Here is a 22,106-nt window from a genome sequence, read left to right as displayed (position 1 = left end):
ATGCTGCGATTGTCACCGAGACTCGCCCGAGAGTCACCATTGCAAGCCTATAGGTGTGAGGAAAAAAAAAAATCGCACCGCACTCGGACCATGCGAGTGCTGTCTGATTTTTATGCACCCATGTCCTTTGAAAAGCTGGAAATTCATGTGCCGCATACAGAAAAATCACAGAGTGACAGAATAGAATAGATAGAATAGATATATACACGTAGAATACATATACATTATATAGAGATGTTAGTGACACACACACATATATACATGTATATATATTACATAGATAGATAGATAGATAGATAGATAGATAGATAGATAGATAGATAGTCTGATGATTGGGACCTGTAGAAGCGCATTTCTGCGCGAAACAGCTGTAGTCCTGTTCTATCCGCACGTTATCTCCCGCCCGTCTGTCAGTGTATAGATGTTCCAATAAAGCAAGTATTTTAACAGACCCTGGCGTGCGCACCATTTTTCCTTCTTTGGCAGAAGATAGATAGATAGATAGATAGATAGATAGATAGATAGATAGATAGATAGATAGATAGATAGATAGATAGATAGAAGAAAAGCCAGCAATTCATCTGCCGTGCTCTGTAAAATCACTGCAGGAGCTGACAGGATAGAAGAGGTGGATTACATACTGTAAATACATATAGGATAGATATATAGATGTCAGTGATAAATACAATTAGTACAGTGTGTGTGCAAATTACTGTACATGTATTTAATTAATAAGAGATTATTTTTCAGAAAAAAAATGGCATGGGCTCTGGTGTAATTTTCATAACCAGCAGAGGGAAAGCCGACAGCTGGGTGCCAATGTTTATAGCCTGGGAAGGGGGTAATACCCATGGAGCTTCCCAGGCTATTAATATCAGCCCACAGCTGTATATTTAGCCTTTACTAGCTATTAACATATATATATATATATATATATATATATATATATACGTGTGTGTGTGTGTGTGTATGTATGTGGTTTGACAAATATTTCCTTTGAAAACAATATGTAAATGACAGAGAATTGCTGTATGTAAAAGCTCATGTTTAAATTGCATTGCAATTGGATAGCAATCACACTGCACTCGGATGTATGTTGGATGCTAGTTGTGAAAAATCAGATTGTACTCTCATTACACTCATGCGACTCTCGGCAGGGAGGCTCGGACCAATTTTTCATACGTTGACCCCAACCTTAAAGCAAATTGCTGACACCCATACTATTAGATCAGGCTGGCTATCCAACACTATATACGTGCACCCCCACAAGGATGGGTACCTCATATTCCCCTTCCAATATTAAGGCTGCACACTGCAAAAAAAATGAGAAAATGTGCAGCAATAAAAGATAAAAAGAAGATGTAACAAATGTACAGTTTCTTGAAAAAGTATTCATACCCCTTGAACTTTTCCACATTTTTTCACTTTACACCCACAAACTTAAATGTATGTTCTTGGGATTTTATATGATATACCAAGACAAAGTAACAAGTGTAAGACCACGTTCACACGCTCAGCATTTGGATAATATTTTGCATCAGTATTTGTAAGCCAAAATCAGGAGTGGAATAATCAGAAGAAATTAATTCACACATGAATATGGTTTTATATTATCTATTCCATTGTAGCTCTAGCAGTATGTTTAGAGTCATTCTCCTGCTGGAGAGTGAACCTATGCCCCAGTCCCAAGTCTTTTGCAACAGGTTTTTCTCCCTGTATTTAGCTCCACCATCTTTCCATCAACTCTGACCAGTTTCCCTGTCCCTGCTTAAGCAAAGTATCCTCTCATCATGATGCTGCCACCACCATGTTTGATGATGGGGATGGTGTTTGCTGGGTGACGTGCAGTGTTAGTTTTCTGCCATACATAGTGATTTGTATTATTATAATTAAACCTACTAAATATTGGGAAAGGATAATGGAGATGGGAATACCCCTTTAAGGCCAGGCAACTCCTTTTAAGAAAAAAGGATGATGCATGTACCATATAGACAGTCTATTGGGCTACTTTAGGGCAGTTATAGATGGTTTATTATCTTAGTTTGCCCCATTCCTTTCTATTAGTGGGAAGGCACATTCTGTATAAAGAAACTTATTTTTCGAAGGAACTAATTGGCTTATAGGAAAATAAAAAACGGGTGAAAGGATAAGCAAAACTCTTCCAGTCTGGGTTGCAAAACCTGGTACATAATTGTTGTGAATTCTGTTTTTGGGCTCCCTCTGGTGGTTACTGGTGGTACTGGCTGACTTTTGTCTTGCACCTGTTCCCATCAGGAAACTGGGAGTTTCCTATTTAGTCTGGCTTCTCAGTCATTCTAGTGCCGGCAATCAATGTTACCAGAGCACCTCTGTTGCTTGCTACCTGCTCCAAGTCTGCAATTCAGCTAAGTTGGATCTTTGGCATTTTTTGTGTTTGTTTGTCCAGCATGCATTTATATTTCTCTTGCTGCTGGAAGCTCTAGTGATCTGAAATTACTACTCCGGTGTCATGAGTTGATAACGGAGTTAAAGTAATTTCAGGATGGCTGTTTAGGGTTTTGAGGTGACCGCGAAGTCCACTTTTGTATTTTCTGCTATCTAGTCAGAGGGCCTCTCTTTGCTGAATCTATATTCATACTGCGTACGTGTTTTCCTCTTACCTAACCGTTATTATATGTGGGGGGCTACTATCACTTTTGGGGTTTCCCTGGAGGCAAGCCAGGTCTGTGTATTCCTCTACTAGGGGGTAACTAGATCTCCGGCTGGTGCGAGGTGTCTAGGGATAATCGTAGGCACACCCCCTGGCTACTATTAGTTGCATGTTAGGTTCAGCGTCGCGGTCATCTGAGATTCCATCATTCCTAGAGCTAGTCTGTTTTTGCCTGAGTCCCTGCCATTGGGAACCATGACAGTATTGCCGGCCACAAATGTATTAAAGGTATTGGCTGAAGAAAGAGAGAAAAGAAGAAGTTTCTGACACTTTTTTTTTTTTTACTCATAAGTTCTGTCTAGCCATAATTGCAATCTACTGCTTTTTCTCTCCTCTTAACCCCTGAATGGCTCAGACCTCAGCTGTTGAGAAATGGATATCCAGAGTTTAGCTACAGGCCTGAGTGCTTTTGCTTCTAAGGTTCAAAATATCCAAGACTATGTTATACATGCTCCTATGTCAGAACCCAAGATTCCTATACCTGAGTTCTTTTCTGGAGATAGATCTCGTTTTTTGAATTTTAAGCACAATTGTAAATTGTATCTTTCTCTGAGATCTCGCTCCGCTGGAGACTCCGCTCAGCAGGTTAAAATTGTGATTTCCTTGTTGCGGGGTGACCCCCAGAATTGGGCATTTGCATTGGCACCAGGGGATCCTGCGCTGCTCAATGTGGATGCGTTTTTTCTGGCACTGGGGTTGCTCTATGAGGAACCTAATTTGGAGATTCAGGCTGAAAAGGCCTTGATAGCCCTCTCTCAAGGGCATGATGAAGCTGAAATATATTGTCAAAAATTTCGAAAATGGTCTGTGCTTACTCAGTGGAATGAGTGCGCCCTGGCGGCGAATTTCAGAGAAGGTCTCTCTGACGCCGTTAAAGATGTCATGGTGGGGTTTCCTACGCCCACAGGTCTGAATGAATCCATGACTATGGCTATTCAGATTGATCGGCGTTTACGGGAGCGCAAACCTGTGCACCATTTGGCGGTGTCTTCTGAGCAGACACCAGAGATTATGCAATGTGATAGAATTCTTTCCCGAAGTGAACGGCAGAATTATAGGCGTAAAAATGGGTTGTGCTTCTACTGTGGTGATTCTGCTCATGTTATATCAGCATGCTCTAAACGCACAAAAAAGGTTGATAAGTCTTTTGCAATTGGCACTTTACAGTCTAAGTTTATTTTGTCTGTAACTTTGATCTGTTCATTATCATCTATTACTGTGGATGCCTATGTGGATTCTGGCGCTTCCTTGAGTCTTATGGATTTGTCCTTTGCCAGACGCTGTGGGTTTAGCCTAGAGCCTTTGGAAGTTCCTATCCCTCTGAAGGGTATCGACTCCACACCATTGGCTAGGAATAAACCACAATACTGGACACAAGTGACTATGTGTATGACTCCTGACCATCGGGAGGTGATTCGCTTCCTTGTGTTGCATAACTTGCATGATGTCTTAGTGCTTGGATTGCCATGGTTGCAAACTCATAATCCAGTCCTTGACTGGAAAACAATGTCTGTGTTAAGCTGGGGATGTCAGGGGGCTCATGGGGAAGTACCTTTGGTTTCCATTGCTTCATCTACTCCCTCTGAAATTCCGGCATTTTTGTCTGACTATTGTGATGTTTTTGAGGAGCCCAAACTTAGTTCTCTCCCCCCTCACAGGGATTGTGATTGTGCTATAGACTTGATTCCGGGCAGCAAGTTTCCCAAGGGTCGTTTGTTTAATCTGTCTGTGCCTGAGCATGCTGCTATGCGGGAGTATATTAAGGAGTCCTTGGAAAAGGGACATATCCGTCCATCCTCATCCCCTTTAGGAGCAGGTTTTTTTTTCGTGGGTAAAAAAGATGGCTCCCTGAGGCCCTGTATTGATTATCGCCTGTTGAATAAGATTACAGTTAAATACCAGTATCCTTTGCCACTATTGACTGATTTGTTTGCTCGTATTAAAGGGGCAAAGTGGTTCTCTAAGATTGATCTTCGGGGTGCGTATAATTTGGTGCGGATTAAGCAGGGAGATGAGTGGAAAACTGCATTTAATACGCCCGAGGGCCATTTTGAGTATTTGGTAATGCCTTTTGGTCTTTCTAATGCTCCTTCAGTCTTTCAGTCCTTTATGCACGATATTTTCCGTAAATACCTGGATAAATTTATGATTGTGTATTTGGATGATATTTTGATTTTTTCGGATGACTGGGAGTCGCATGTTCAACAGGTTAGGAAGGTTTTTCAGGTTTTGCGGGCCAATTCTTTGTTTGTAAAGGGTTCAAAGTGTATTTTTGGGGTTCAGAAGATCTCCTTTTTGGGGTATATTTTTTCCCCTTCTTCTGTTGAGATGGATCCTGTCAAGGTTTGGGCTATTTGTGATTGGACGCAGCCTACTTCCCTGAAGAGTCTTCAGAAGTTCTTGGGCTTTGCTAATTTCTATCGTCGATTTATAACTGGGTTTTCAAGTGTTGCTAAACCTCTGACTGATTTGACTAAGAAGGGTGCTGATGTTGCCAATTGGTCCTCTGCGGCTGTGGAGGCCTTTCGGGAGCTTAAGCGCCGCTTTTCTTCCGCCCCTGTGTTGCGCCAGCCTGATGTTTCGCTCCCTTTTCAGGTCGAGGCTGATGCTTCCGAGATTGGAGCGGGGGTGGTTTTGTCGCAGAGAAGTCCCGATTGCTCAGTGATGAGACCATGTGCATTCTTCTCTCGAAAGTTTTCGCCCGCCGAGCGAAATTATGATGTCGGTAATCGGGAGCTCTTGGCTATGAAGTGGGCATTTGAGGAGTGGCGTCATTGGCTTGGCTTGAGGGTGCTAGACAACAGGTGGTGGTCTTGACTGATCACAAGAATCTGATTTACCTTGAGTCTGCCAGGCGTCTGAATCCTAGACAGGCGCGCTGGTCATTGTTTTTCTCCCGGTTTAATTTTGTGGTTTCATACTTGCCGGGTTCGAAAAATGTGAAGGCAGATGCCCTTTCTAGGAGTTTTGAGCCTGACTCCTCTGGTGATTCTGAGCCTACGGGTATCCTTAAGGATGGGGTGATTTTGTCTGCTGTCTCCCCAGACTTGCGACGTGCTTTGCAGGAGTTTCAGACTGATAGGCCTGATCGTTGTCCGCATGGGAGACTGTTTGTTCCAGATGAATGGACCAGTAGAGTCATCTCGGAGGTTCATTCTTCTGTGTTGGCAGGTCACCCTGGAATTTTTGGTACCAGAGATTTGGTGGCCAGGTCCTTCTGGTGGCCTTCCCTGTCTCGGGATGTGCGTGCCTTTGTGCAGTCTTGTGATGTTTGTGCTCGGGCCAAGCCTTGCTGTTCTCGGGCTAGTGGATTGTTGTTGTCCTTGCCTATTCCGAAGAGGCCGTGGATGCACATCTCTATGGACTTTATCTCGGACCTCCCGGTTTCTCAGAAAATGTCCGTCATTTGGGTGGTGTGTGACCGTTTTTCTAAGATGGTTCATTTGGTACCCTTGCCCAAATTGCCTTCTTCATCTGAGTTGGTTCCTTTATTTTTTCAGAATGTGGTTCGTTTACATGGTATCCCGGAAAACATTGTTTCTGACAGGGGGTCTCAATTTGTGTCTAGGTTCTGGCGAGCGTTCTGTACCAGGATGGGCATTGATTTGTCTTTTTCGTCTGCATTCCATCCTCAGACTAATGGCCAGACGGAGCGAACTAATCAGACCTTGGAGACTTATTTGAGGTGTTTTGTGTCTGCTGATCAGGATGATTGGGTCGCCTTTTTGCCGTTGGCAGAGTTTGCCCTCAATAATCGGGCCAGTTCTGCCACTCTGGTTTCTCCTTTCTTTTGCAATTCAGGGTTTCACCCTCGTTTTTCATCTGGCCAGGTGGAATCTTCGGATTGCCCTGGAGTGGACACGGTGGTGGATAGACTGCACCGGATTTGGAGTCATGTGGTGGACAATTTGAAGTTGTCTCAGGAGAAGACTCAGCAGTTTGCTAATCGTCATCGTCGTGTGGGTCATCATCTCCGCGTTGGGGACTTGGTGTGGTTATCTTCTCGTTTTGTCCCTATGAAGGTCTCTTCTCCTAAGTTTAAACCTCGGTTCATAGGTCCTTATAAGATTTTGGAGATTCTTAATCCTGTATCTTTTCGTTTGGACCTACCAGCATCTTTCACCATTCATAATGTCTTCCATCGGTCGTTGTTGCGGAGGTACGAGGTACCGGTTGTTCCTTCTGTTGAGCCTCCTGCTCCTGTGCTGGTGGAGGGTGAATTGGAGTATGTTGTGGAGAAGATTTTGGACTCTCGCATTTCCAGACGGAGACTTCAATATTTGGTTAAATGGAAGGGATACGGTCAGGAGGATAATTCTTGGGTGACTGCCTCCGATGTTCATGCCTCTGATTTGGTTCGCGCCTTTCATAGGGCGCATCCAGATCGCCCTGGTGGTTCTCATGAGGGTTCGGTGCCCCCTCCTTAAGGGGGGGGGTACTGTTGTGAATTCTGTTTTTGGGCTCCCTCTGGTGGTTACTGGTGGTACTGGCTGACTTTTGTCTTGCACCTGTTCCCATCAGGAAACTGGGAGTTTCCTATTTAGTCTGGCTTCTCAGTCATTCTAGTGCCGGCAATCAATGTTACCAGAGCACCTCTGTTGCTTGCTACCTGCTCCAAGTCTGCAATTCAGCTAAGTTGGATCTTTGGCATTTTTTGTGTTTGTTTGTCCAGCATGCATTTATATTTCTCTTGCTGCTGGAAGCTCTAGTGATCTGAAATTACTACTCCGGTGTCATGAGTTGATAACGGAGTTAAAGTAATTTCAGGATGGCTGTTTAGGGTTTTGAGGTGAAGTCCTCTTTTGTATTTTCTGCTATCTAGTCAGAGGGCCTCTCTTTGCTGAATCTATATTCATACTGCGTACGTGTTTTCCTCTTACCTAACCGTTATTATATGTGGGGGGCTACTATCACTTTTGGGGTTTCCCTGGAGGCAAGCCAGGTCTGTGTATTCCTCTACTAGGGGGTAACTAGATCTCCGGCTGGTGCGAGGTGTCTAGGGATAATCGTAGGCACACGCCCTGACTACTATTAGTTGCGTGTTAGGTTCAGCGTCGCGGTCATCTGAGATTCCATCATTCCTAGAGCTAGTCCGTTTTTGCCTGAGTCCCTGCCATTGGGAACCATGACACATAATGAAGGGTTGAGTTTTTCAATTCCTATGTGTATGTCACTGATCCCTTTTTCACCATTCTAAACCATGACTTCTATATTTTGCCATTTTATGTAATTGACGTTTTGTGTACTATATTTTATAACATATCTTTGCAAATTGAACGGAAGTAATATGTTTCCATTTCATAAAACAAATGAGAAACTGATCTGTCCAGCCTTCCGTCAAAATAATAATACAATGGAGAATTCTCTCTAGACGCACGGCTATTAAAACCCATTATATAGCGAACAGTAGATAATTCAAATATTTGCAAGGAAAACTCCTACATGCTGGTACAACCCGCAGCTGTATATTAGAGTGTCTATTAAAATGTGCTCAGTAACTCGCCCATAAAACATGTCTTCAGATATTTATGGTGACAAAATATTATGCGGCAATTGCAATAAATTATAAAGATTCTATGGAGTTTTCATTTTGTTATTTTTACAATTTCTTGACTAGTTATTTATTTCAAAATGAATTATGATCAAGCTATTTACTTCAATACGCAGTATCTAGACATAATGGTCAGAGGTGTAACGGTTTCCACCAGTGTGTGCTCCCATCCATAATTACCAATCTATTTTCTTATTGCGCCACTACAATTTGAAAAAAAAATAAATAATAGGGCTTTTGCTATGATTATAAGAACTTATAAGTCTCAGTACATAGTATATGTAGCAGTTCTTTATATTTTATACAAATAATATGCAAAATGCTAATTAATATTGCAAGCAGATCCATTGGCATAGGTGCCTTCACAATCTTTTACTTCTACGCATGCTGTCATGTAAGGGATGATTGCACATGTACCGATTTGTGGCACAAACAAATTGTAGAATAAAGTCTTGTATGTGTACAATTGCGATAAAATATCCATTTGAACACGTACAACCGAATTATATGATGTGTTGTAAGATTGTTCAGTTATGAAATAGAGATTATTTATCACTATGGGCAGATACACATAGACAGTCACGTACATAGACATTTTTATAAGGGTGACGTGCTTCTAGAAAAGTACAGTATAACATAGTAAAGTATTGTATACTAGATGGTGGCCCAAATCTAATGTATCGGGTATTCTTAAATATGTATGTAGTTTATTTATGAAGTTTTCAGAATAATGCAATTTATACACAGAATTCGGCTGGCCGGGCGCGACCAATTAGCGAAGCGTGGTTCAAATTCCACACCAATTCGCGAGCGGACTGCGACTGTCGCTGATTGTTCGCGGTCGGCTGGGCATGACCAATCAGTGAAGCCAGGGCCGGCTCCTGGTTTTTGAGGGCCCCGGGCGAAAGAGTCTCAGTGGGCCCCCCTCTTTAACACATACCAGGATTCATGATGCACAGATACAGCAGAGAAATATACCACAGCCAAGTAGCATATAACACAGCCCACGTAGCATATAACACAGCCCATGTAGCATATAACACAGGCCACGTAGTATATAACACAACCACATAGCATATAGCACAGCTCACGTAGCATATAGCACAGCCACATAGCATATAACACAGCCACGTAGCATATATATCAGCCACATAGTATATAGCACAGCCACATAGTATATAGCACAGCCACGTAGCATATAGCACAGCCCACATAGTATATAGCACAGCCCACGTAGTATATAGCACAGCCCATGTAGTATATAGCACAGCCCACGCAGTATATAGCACAGCCCACGCAGTGTATAACACAGCTCATGTAGTATATAGCACAGCTCACGCAATGTATAACACAACACACGTGGTATATAACATAGCCCACGCAGTGTATAACAGCCCACATAGTATATAGCACAACCCACACAGTGTATAACACAGCCCATGCAGTAAATAGCACAGCCCACGTAGTATATAACACAGCCCACTTAGTATATAACACAGGCCATGTAGTATATAACACAGCCATGTAGTATATAGCACAGCCACGTAGTATATGCCCAGCCATGTATATTGCACAGCTACGTAGTATATAGCACAGCTCACATAGTATATAGCACAGCTCACGTAGTATATAGCACAGCTCACGTAGTATATAGCACAGCTCACGTAGTATATAGCACAGCTCACGCAGTATATAACACAGCCGTGTAGTATATTGCCCAGCTACGTAATATATTGCACAGCCCACTTAGTATATAGCACAGAGACGCAGTATATAACACAGCTCATGCAGTATATAACACAACCCACGTAATATATAGCACAGCGATGTAGTATATAGCACAGCCCATGTAGTATATAGCACAGAGACATAGTATATAACACAGCCCATGCAGTATATAACACAGCCCACGTAGTATATAGCAATGTGGGCACCATATCCCTGTTAAAAAAAAGAAGTAAAATAAAAAATAGTTATACACTCACCTTCCGGCGGCTCCCGGATCCAGGCGAGACGCTTAGCGATGTTCCTCGCAACGCTCCGGTCCCAAGAATGCATTGCGGTCTCGCGAGATGATGATGTAGCGGTCTCGCGAGACCGCTACGTCATCATCTCGTGAGACCGCAATGCATGGCTCGGAGCGTCGCGAGCCAGCCGCCGGCCGCGACCAATCAGTGACACCGGATTTCCGTGACAGACAGACAAACAGACTGACAGAAGTGACCCTTAGACGATTATATATATATAGATATTTAACATTAAAGGTTCGTATCTAGGCAAAAACCAGCCAGAGATTTAGTGCATTGATTCTACTATACATCTTTCTACAGCGGCAGCAACATAATGTAACACCCATCAGGAGGTCATGTTAATCTGTGTTCACATTGTAGGATATAGCTTTCTGTACATGGGACTTGCATCCTGCTGATAGGGCCTGCAGGGCACGATTGGGAAACATTTGTTATCAGATTGCTCTCGCATATGAAAAAAGTGGCCTGAAGTTATAAAAATCAATTTATTCCAAGAGCAGTTTAAATCCCAGATACACAATATTTTTGAACAAAATGTGCAATTTTTCTCGACACCCGGCATATTGAAAAATGCAGAGAAAAGTGGCTCAGTGGTTATCACTGCAGCCTTGCAGCGCTGGGGTCCTGGGTTCAAATCCCATCAAGTACAACATCTGCAAGAAGTTTGTATGTTCTCCCAGTGTTTGCGTGGGTTTCCTCTGGGTTCTCTGTTTTCTTCCCACATTTCCAAGACAAACTGATAGGGAATTGTAGCATTTCACCCGCTACGGGTCTAGGGGACACTCGCTTAGGTGCGGCGGATGACACTCAGGAGACACATTTCCTTAAAAGTTCACAGGGTTTATTGCTCCATAAACCACATTGCAACAGGAACAACAGGTAAACAGTCTTATGTCAGACAGGTGATTCCCCAATGTCCATAGTAGAGCTCCGCTCTCTCACGTCTGTGGGCACACAGACCGTGCTATGTCCAGCACGTAGGCTCTCCAGCCTAAAGATGGTCTCTGTGTGTTGTTCAGGACGTCTGTCCCCACATGGAACCGTCCAACACACAGGCCACTCTGCAGTGTCCAGCCAAGACACCTGGAAGTGTGTCCACCCTGACACACACCCACACACTCTCTCCATGTGCTACACACACCTCTTTACATAGGTGTAACCACACCCAGGTACCTGTCACATGGCTAGTCAGGTGAGCGTGACATCACCACAGGTCCTTACACACAAAACCATCTTACGTGTTCAGACACGCCTCTTTGGGTGGGTTTGTAGGTGACTGAACCCACCCATCTCTCCAATCACCTGGAAGCCTCCCAACGTAAACAAATCCCTCAGCAGTAGATCTGCTTGAGCAAAACATACCCAGGCTTCCATCACAGGGCCCCCCACCTCTGCGATACCTACTGTCCATCAATCACATGACCAGTCGCTATGCCACATATTCCCCCCCTCTGCCTAAAGCCGTGGGGCTTGGCACTTTCTATTACCCGACCAGAGATCCTTCTCTGTCGTCCCTGACAGTCAAACTGTCTGTCAAAGTCAGGGCCTGTTACTGAACCCTTTCATCGGCATTCGTCAACCATTTACGTCACACCCTTTAATAAAGACGACACCTTGTCATCTCGTGTCAGTCGGATTTGGGCAACATGGTCAATCTGGCGTCACAATCCCCTTACACCCATACAACCTGTCTGGACTGACTCTTTGTCATCACGTCCGCTACCGGGTCTCCGATGCAAATCACTCAGGGTAGCTACCCTCTTAGCTGTGACATAAGCTGTGGACAGCATAATGGACTGATTAGTCTCTGGGGACCAATTCACCCCACATGCCCCCACAGCCTTCCTGAACTCTTCATGCATAGACTTCCTGGCACAGGCCTCTCTCAGGTCCTCAGGTACGTCTATCGTACATCTGAACAAGGAACTCTCCTTCTCTTCAGCTGTCACTAGACACCCATTTTGTTCAGCTTTCAGAGCCAACTTCCTCTGAACATCACCAGCTTCCAGATGTATCCACCATCTCTTGCATGGCATGACCATTCCTTCCAATGACTTTCTTCTATTAGGCTCTCACACGGCACTCAGCAGCCTATCTCCAAAGCTCCTCTTGCTTCAAACGGGTATCCACAGCCTCTTGGACCATGCTTAGCTCGCTCCCTCCATCCTCTGGATTGGCTGAGCTTTCATCACGTGAGGTGGTATCTACTTCAGGCCCCATTCCATTGGTGGCCCCCTCCAGCTCTTCACAAGGTGCAACTGGTACCACTTCTTTGCATCCTTTACGTCTCCGGCGACGGGAGGACTTTTCCTTCTGGTGGGGCTCTTCTTTACTGTACTCCCTTACTTCCTCAGAGTCACAGTCACCAGCATAGTCTGTGTCATACCCCACAGTATGGTGAACCCCCAAGTCACACTCTTTCCGGGAGTCAGCTCCACACATTTTATCCATCACACCACTAACAGTCATATTGTGGCACACATTAGGTGACGTCATGTCCGTAAGTTGGGACCCTCCACCATTTTCCTTGGTCATGCCTGACTTAGGACTGTCAACTATAGGGGGTGCATTCTCTGCATTAATTTTTATACACATCAATTCCACAGACACTTCACCCTTTTTCCACCAGTCCCACAGTGCTTCCAAATCCTGTCCTATTACCATAGGACACGGCAAATTCGGGACTACAGCCACCTCATGGTATGTGGAAACATTAGCTGCGACAATGTAGAGAATGGCTACCTGAAGACATTTAGTGTCCCCAGGTGACACAGAATTTCCTGGAAGGGTTCCCAGCAAAGACGCTTCTCTCCCCGGGTCTATCAACCCCCGCACACACTCTCCATCAAGCCAAAAAGGACACAGTTGTGACTCCTCACTGATTGCCGCCCCTTTTTGGGCTACTACCCCTGTTCGGGTTACCGCCCTTTCCCTGGGGTACACCCAACAGTACTATCAGACCCCAGTTCGCAGCGTGCACCAGAATGTCTCTGGGCTTGCACTAGCCCTTTAAGAGTCTGCACAACCTGGAGCACAAATAATGTTTTGTTTTTGTTTTTCAAAACTTCACCAGCTCCTGCCGGCACTGCTACAGCTCCTGCTGCAGACACAAATCTCCGACACCTCCGGGTGCCGATCACAAGCTGCTGCCACCGCCACTGCAGCTCCTGCCACTGCGGAACCCCTCGCTGCAACCGCGCTGCACGGCTCAACCGCAGACTTCGTGGACCCGCCGATCCACAGCAAGCCGCTTGTCACCTTCGTGGACCCGCCGATCCACAGCAAACTTCGTAACCCCGCCGAGTTACCACCAGACGCCTTCAGTCTTCGTGGCCCCGCCGAGCCACAGCAAGTTGATCAAAGACAAAAAAAAAGAAATACATGGACTCGCCGGTCCACAGCAAGCACCTGCACACGTGATTTATAGAAAAACACAGTCTCTCACTGACCCCGGTCAGAACAACACAGACTCCGGTCTGTTACACACCCGGCTTTACAGCCCAAACACAATTTCTCACTGATCCCGGTCAGCATAATACACAGTTTTCAGACCGTTACACACCCGGCTTTACAGGCCAAACACAATTTCTCACTGACCCCGGTCAGTATAATACACGGTTTTCAGACCGTTACCCGTTGGCAACTTTTACGGGTTCCTGGACACCCCTTGGCCTCATAGGTGCCCAGACGCAATGTCTCTCTCTCCAATCTGACCCCGGTCAGTACACCAATATTGCCTGTGTACTCCGGAGGACAGAGAATGAACTTCAATCCAATATTGCGGCCAGCATGCAGCCAGCGGGTAAGGAAAGGGTGAATCAAACACCCGAAAACCCCGCCCATATGACCCAAAACTGGTCCCACCAAATTCAGGTGACAGGTTCCCTTTATGGAAGTTTATGGAGAGGGATGAGGTGTTGGGAGGAAGGAGGTACAATGTGAGAATCGTGGAGATTCCAGCTATGTAGCCTATCTATTATTGGATCCACAGCTAATATACCAAAGAGAAAAAGAGCAGGAATCTCTCCTGTGTCATTAGTGTGTGGGAAACATCATGGCAGCTAGTCTCCACCAATCTACTCAGAGTCAATTACAAATTAGATAATCGTCATATAAATACCAGAAATAGTGTTACTCCTTATATAAACACAAATGACAGCTTGTTCTGAAAAGTTACTTGAAAGTCTAGGTCCCCCTTAAAGAAGCACTCCCTAAATGTGTGTATACAGTATGTGTATATAATGTAGTTTGTTAATATATACTCACTTACCAACATCTTCTTTGGTATTCAGAGCTATTTTAGTCTTCTTTCAGTTATCTCTCTTTCTCTCTCGTATAAGGCCAGTCTCACACTTCCAGATTTTTCCGGTACGTGAAGAAACAGTCCCGGAGCTATCCGTGTCCATGTGTCCGGGTGTGCACTTAGGCCATCCGCGTGTCATCCATGTGTCATCCGTGTGCTGTCCGTGTGCTGTCCGTGTTTTGAAACAATTTGTTTCAATTTTAACCCTATGACTTTAAAAACGCACAGAGACGGCATCCGTGTGTGGTACAGGTTTACACGCACCCATTGACTTTAATGGCTCCGTGTGATCCGTGCGCTCCCATGAACACTGACATGTCCCTGTGTTTTGCACACGGACACACGGTCCGTGAAAACACGCTGACATGTGCAGAGACACATTCATTTTAATGTGTCTACGTGTGTCAGTGTCTCCGGTACATGAGGAAACTGTCACCACACGTACCGGAGCCACTGACGTTTGAAACCGGCCTAAAGAAGTGAGGAAAGAAGAGTGTAGCAGAGAAAGCTAGCTAACTTGTAAAAAAACAGAGCCCATGACCGGGCTGCAACTCTAAGTATACAACTACTTAAACTACCTTCCTGGTCTGTGGACCAGATATACAGTGAATAAAAGACTACAAATTCTCCTCAAGAGAATCTACAAACTACAAAGGACAATACTATAAAGTATACATGGTAAGATTATAATATTTTCATGTTGTTCTAAGGCTCAATGAAAATTAAAGACTTTCAGCACTCAGAGCTACTTTTGCAATTCAGGCTGTTCACTACTTACATGATTTAAAGGTGCTTCAATTGGGTGTTCGTGTAAAATGCCCAAGCTTGGTAGTCGTGGGCGAGCTTCGGTCCCTACTCGCTCTAGCATCCTAAAGACAAGGTGTGTCCCAGACCTGGTGCGCTACTGAGTATGTGATGCTTCTCACTTACTACTACAAGCCTCTTCTGACTCCAGGAATAATTCTTCTGGAACTAGAACAGCAATTAATCCAGGAGATACGAGGTTCATAAAAACCAAACCTTTATTTGGTGAATGGCAGAATGTACAGTATTTACAGGCAGATTCAGAGAATAAGGTCCAACGGGTGGTCATTAGTGATGAGCGAGTATACTCATTGCTCGGGACAAGATCTGAATCTGAGCATGCGCCGTCTCCAGCGGCCATTTTCCCAGAGGCCACCGCATCGCAGTAATAGAGCTGCCGGGGCCTCCGGACTTTGAGGAAATGCCAGCGAAGCCCCGACGCTGCACAAAGAGCTGCCGCCGCCCCAGCACAGAACCCCCATGCTGCATAAAGAGGAGCCGCCGCTGCCGCCCCCCAGCAAAGAGACCCACAGAGAGCATCGCTGGCACAATGAGGCAATAGGGGGATACTCCGCTTACACCTTCCCTGTGAGACGGCCCTTCTCTTCGTCATGGGGACCACTCCCCCCCGCCATATGCACATTGGTCCGCACCCACCCTATAAAGACGACACCCGGCATATAAGATGACCCCTGACTTTTAAGAAGATTTTCAGGGGTTAAAAGGTCGGAAAATACGGTAATAGCAAATAATCAGTTCATTCAGAAGGCAAATATATGTCAGTGGGAGCTCACCTGAACAGTCCTCTCCCAGAGAAAACTTTACACAAGCAAGACATACAGCCGTACTAGTCTCAGCATCACCTTCAGCCTGAGCTCCAGCAGATTCTAGTAGCAAAAAGAAGTGTTCAACTCCATGTAGAGTTCATACTCAATAGGCTCCAGCTTCCACATGTTTCTCTTTAGCTCCAACACACAGGCTGCTCAGCTTTTCTAGCTAACCAATACAGTCTCCATTCAGAGAAAAAAAATTGCATATCTTTTGAAGAAATGTGTTAGAACTTGCCAAAGCAAATGCATTACAAAGCCAACAAAATACCATATGTACTTAAAATTGGTATAAATAAAAATGTCAGCACAGCTAAACAAAAAAATCAAGTCCACAAACCGCTCCATAAAAGTAAAAATGAAAAAGTTCTGTTTTTTAGAAACTGGTGACACAAACAAATTTTAAGTTTTTTCATAAATTTCTGAATTTTGTTTTCTTCACTACAATAATAAATAAACAGGACAAGTTTGGTATTACCAGAATAGTTCTGACCTTAATCATGTTGCAATGTCATTTTTGCAACACAATGCTGCAAAAACAAAACCCCAAAAACTTGCGTTTTTGTTTTCTTGCAGTTGACCCACAACTTGGAATTTTTCTTTTTTCCAATACATTGCAGATTAATATGAACAGTGCTATTCAAAATTGAAACTCATCCTGCAAAAAAAAAAGAAAAGAGATGATCACATTTTTTTTATTTAAATTTGTCAGGTTTGACAATTTCTTCCCAAAAATTTGACAAGCAGTAAATCAATTTCAATGTAATTAGAATACTGCCGAAAGCCTTTAATTACAGTGAAAACACATGTGTAACACTTTGATGTCTTGGACAACTATATCCAATCCCTTTGAGGCAAAATAATCAAATTTCCAGGTATTTTTTGCTGCACAATGAGCACCACTAAAACAAAACCTAAAACACAAACATATTGAATGGTAACATGAATGGTTTGAATGGAAAAAATCTTTCAGTTGGGATGTGGCAATAACACAGTGCACTAACATATTATATTTTTTATTTATTTTTTAAATTAAACCATAACACAAAAATAATCCCTTAGTCATTTATGATCATGCAGACCATTCTGGGTATAACACTGACTCAAACTGATGGTGTAGCTGACAGAGGTAACATCATCCTTAAGATCAGTGACGTGCAATCTATTCAATTACGCCCTCAGCTTCCTCCTCGATATTACGCTAGCAGTAGACAAAGGGCTCATGTTCACCTGCGAGAAACTCTGATGAGTCTCGCTCGTCAATACCCGGCAGCCCCCTCCGATCTGAGTGCCGGGTGCAGTGCCGGGTATTGACATGCAAGACTCATCCGAGTTTCTCACTAGTGAGTATTGGGCAGTATATTGTAGCCTGCAATTGGTAGTACTACTGCCCAGCCAGCTGGTGCCAGTGGTGATGCTTCTGCTGCAGCTTGCAGCTCTCATATTCTTAGCTGTGATGAGGGTTTTTTCTATACCCCATCTATTGTTATTGCAACTTTTTCTTTTACCATTCATTTTGCACAAAATTGTAATTAACTCTTGTCAACTTCAGTTATTTAACCCTTGCCAAAAGACATAACAAGAAATGCTAAGTAGGTAGATACTGTATTTATACCAAAAGTAAAATATGGCAGCAGGCTGCAATATAGTTGTGGTGCATACCGTAGTCAAATTGTATTAGTAAAACTTGTGTGAAAAAAATACATTCACAGTTAAGTGTCTACATTCCTGAATGAAATGATTGGAGCAGAGCATCGGTGAACAGCAGTGACATCACCGAAGCTGCGCCCCTGGCGGCATGAACTCAAATGATTTTCCCACATTGAAGAGTTCATTTGAGTTCATGCCGCCAGGGGGCGCAGCATCGGTGGCGCTCCAATGATTTCATTAATTCCCCAGTCATTTACAGCCAGGAGTGGTTGCATTAGCAGCGCTCCTGGTTGTAAAATGTAAATGCCCCCGGATATGGATTACTGCATGGGACTTGACTGTACGGTGGACAGGTATAGGTATATTATTGTTTTTTTATTTTATTATTTATTACAAGAGAATGATGGATTTGCTTGGCATAGCAGAAGAATAAAGATGGAAAAAGTGTGTGAATTGTTTTATTTCATTAGAAGACTTTTTTCTTACTGTGTGTGTTTTATTAACCCTTTAATAACTGTAGTATTAGTAATGGAGAGGTGTCTTATTGACACCTCTCCATTACTAAGCCTGCTTAATGTCAGCTTACAATAGGAAAGTGACATTAACCCCTCATTACCCCATATGCCACTGCAACAGGGCAGTGGGAAGAACCAGGCAAAGCTCCAGAATTGGTGCATCTAATAGTTACGCTTTTTCTGGGCAGCTGTGGGCTGCTTTTTTTTAGGCTGGGGGGGCCAATATCCATGGCCCCTTACCAGCCTGAGAACAGCAGCCCGCACCTATGAGTTTTGCCGGGTTGGTTGTAAAATATAGGGGGGACCCCATGTCGTTTTTTTCTTTCATTCATTCTCCCCTGCTCGCGCTGCTCACCAGCAGAGCAGGGGACAATGGATGAGAGCCAGCTTCAGCACCACACACAGGGGAACAGCGGCTTACAGTATCGCTGCTTCCCTCGCGGCCATCTGTGCACGCGGAGGACAGTATACACTGTTCTCTATGTGCACGTGTGTGGCACGTTTTGCGGGCTGTGTGTCCAGATAAAAACTGACATGTCTGCGTGTTTTGCACATGGACACACGGTCCGTGAAAACACGCTGACATGTGCACAGACCAATTCATTTTAATGGGTCTACATGTGTCAGTGTCTCTGGTACGTGAGAAAACTGTCACTACATGTATCGGAGCCACTGATGTGTGAAACAGGCCTATGACAGTATCTTCTGATTTTTGGAATTGTATCATGGGATGAGATAGCTGCAAAGCATTATGAGGAAGCCTGCATTGCATCTGAGGACATGTGAGCCTTCTGTAGCTAAGGTAATCTATAATGCATAAAAAACTTTGGCTGCATTTTTGGGGGTGCGTGTTTCATGAAAATCAAATCGCAAATTGTTTGAATTCATCTTGACCAATGAAATTGAGTAGAATTCTATACTAATTCAAATGTGTCAAATTGATTTGCTTATCTCTACTCATATGGCTAAGTTAAAAAAAAATTGAAAAGTTGTGGCTCTTGGATCAAGGGGCAGAAAACAACTAAGAGCACAAATGAAAAATATCCTGGACATTATAGGGTTAAAGGTGTCTACAAGGAACAACATGGAGCGTGCTTAATGAATATTTATGGAATAGTAAAGGTTTCAGATTTTTGTATTAGCAGTTGCCTTCAAACAAATGAAAATCTCAGCAGTTTTGCTTTTCACACATTTATTTCCCATCTGCGCTGTTTACATTGCAACTGATGATCGCTGTTTGCCACAACACCCACACAAATATGAAGCAGTACAACAGTACATTATTTCCTGCCCAGCTGCAGAACCTAAAAAAATGGCCTACTTCATGAATGTGCTAAGTTTGAGAACATTGAATGAAGTATATTACGTGTGATTCAGTGATCGGATGAGTAAAGAATACTTTCTCTGTCTCTTTTGTGGGAAAACTGGAGTGAAGAAGAGCTACATAAGGGAAAAGGAGAGGGAGATAAAAGGGAACAAGATCACCCAGGAGGGGTAACATCTAAGGGGAGATATTGGAACTACTTAACATAGAAATATACATGAAATATTGCTCAGTGGATGAGTTGAAGGCAGTAAGGGATCTTCAAAGACCAACTCTGTTCTCCCTCTTTGCAGTTGGAGTTGTTTCATCTTGGTTGGTCTATGTTTGTAAATCCTCTTAGATGACTTCTTTATTCTTCTTTAAAAGTTCTTTAGAAATCCCACACTACCCTGCAATTCTAGGACGAGCGTAGAAGTCCCTAAGGTTCTTTCCGTACCACCAGCAGAAAGATACACAGAAAAATGTCTACAAACATGTTATCATACCAATATATCAAAGTATTTTTTACTGTTACCATATTTAGATAACTGAACATAATTTACAAAACAGTTCACTCAGCAATAAATATTCACCAGAATCACCAACATTATACGTTTCTTAAAAAAGGAGCGTAATTAAATTTTACTTCAACTTTAACTTACACTGTATTAGTTTCTCTTGAATTTATGTTTAAAAGGATCCTGGAGTTGAAGTTTTAGTAAATAAGACTGAACTCACAAATGTACTTGCTCAGGAATTGTCAGAACCCTACACAAATAAATGTATAGTCCACTGACAGAAACATGCCATAATGTCATTGTTCCCCTATCCTCAGGATAGATGCAAGCCCTACTTCCGATATTGGGAGTAGGGATGAGCGAATAGCTTCAGATTAGTCCTTATCAGAATATAGCACTTCCCGAATAGCTGCATTGGGAACACGGATACCTGGAGCGCCCCCGATAATCAGCTGTTGGGCGCCGTCGCTGCTGTGTGACAGTCACAACATATGCATGGACAACCCAACAAATAGGCTCTGCATACAAGTGTTGTAACTGTCACACAGCCGTGTCACATGCAGCTGCGGCGCCAAACAGCAGACATCTGCTAGCGGCAAAGCTAAGAAGAAGAAGAAGAAAAAGAGGAAGAGGACAGCAGTTGTCGATGAAGTAGAGGAGGCATATCTCAACCTGACTCATGAACAGCACCTCTACTTCATCGACAACTGCTGTCCTCTTTTTCTTCTTCTTCTTAGCTTTGCCGCTAGCAGATGTCTGCATAGATGATTCATCCTTTTCCTTGTCGTTATCGGAAACTCTAGGGGCCTCTTGCTTGAGCTCCTCAGTTTGGGGGCTTAGTACAAGTAATTCTTCTCCATAGCTCCCCCTCTCTTTGACAGGAGCATTCTTGTCCAAACTAGAATCAGATGAATTAAGACCATGCAAGCCGGATTCTTTGTCATCTGCGCCGGGCTCTGCGGGCATCACTTCCCAGGGCTTCTCAACCACACACCCTGTCTCACACAGCTGTCCCATGTCCTCCGTCCGATCAGGATCTTGTGAGCTGACAGCCAGCACACTCTTCATCTCAGGGGACAATATTAGTGGTTCCTCCTTCTCATCGACGAGGACCTCAAAAACGAGCGTCACAGGAACACTTGGCACTTTCTCTCCTTCTTTGGGAACTCGTGCTGGGCAAGGTAGTAAAGCACTTCGGTGGTCTTCTCGAGTGGACGTCCCTTTCTTTCCTCCTGGCTGAGTCTCACAGACAAAACCTTCAGACCCAGGCTGGAGTTCCACCAGGCTCGCCTTCACGCATCGGGACAGCGCAGTAATTCCTCCAGAGATTCATGACACCTTCTCCATCTCTCCTAGGCGTCCAACATTGTGGTACTGTTTTGTCCTAGGTGGAACTCTTCTCTTCCTGCCGTACCATTCCCTACAGGGGCAATGTTCCCTCCAGTTAGCAGGACCCTCAGAGGGATGAACAGATCTCTGCCACTGCTTTTCTTGGGTAGGGCAATTTCTGGACAGGTGTCTCACCCTTCTGCATGCCCAGCACTCACATCTGCGTCTGTCTGGAGAACGCTTTGGTCTGGATTGTCGATCTCGGTGGGAGACATCTCTCATCTGCGGTTGCTCTTCACCCCAGGATACGGAGTGACACTCTGGAGCCACCACTGAACCCTTCTTCATGCTGCACGCTTCTCCTCTATTTCCCTCTGGCTGCTTCCCCACATTGCCTCGGGATATGCCGCAGGCCCCCAAAACGGCAGTAAGGGATCTCCCCAGACTCTCAATCTCCTCCCAAATTCTTCTTATCTTCAGCTGTGAATCTCGGGTCCATATCGCCTCCTCTTCATTTTGACTGGGTGTTCCGCAATTGTAGCATGTAGGCAGTCTTCTTCGCCGAGTGGCACTAGTCTCACTTTGGG

The 22,106-nt window shown here is 44.1% G+C and overlaps 1 protein-coding gene across 1 annotated transcript in view; it reads right to left on the bottom strand.

Moving 5' to 3' along the window:
- The window catches only part of LOC143817623 (uncharacterized), a 126,933-nt gene extending 105,066 nt beyond the window's left edge, over window positions 1-21,867 (bottom strand). The window contains exons 1-2 of the mRNA XM_077299114.1: window positions 21,738-21,867; window positions 19,736-19,809 (exon numbers count right to left, since the gene is read on the bottom strand). Of these exons, the coding sequence (XP_077155229.1) occupies window positions 19,736-19,809; window positions 21,738-21,867 (204 nt within the window). The remainder of the gene's footprint in view (window positions 1-19,735; window positions 19,810-21,737) is intronic.
- Between the last annotated feature and the right edge of the window lie 239 nt (window positions 21,868-22,106).

The sequence above is a fragment of the Ranitomeya variabilis genome, chromosome 3 (assembly GCF_051348905.1).
Source record: "Ranitomeya variabilis isolate aRanVar5 chromosome 3, aRanVar5.hap1, whole genome shotgun sequence".
Taxonomy (NCBI): domain Eukaryota; kingdom Metazoa; phylum Chordata; class Amphibia; order Anura; family Dendrobatidae; genus Ranitomeya; species Ranitomeya variabilis.
The sequence above is the reverse complement of the archived record's forward strand: the minus strand, read 5'-3'. Positions and strand labels throughout refer to the sequence as shown.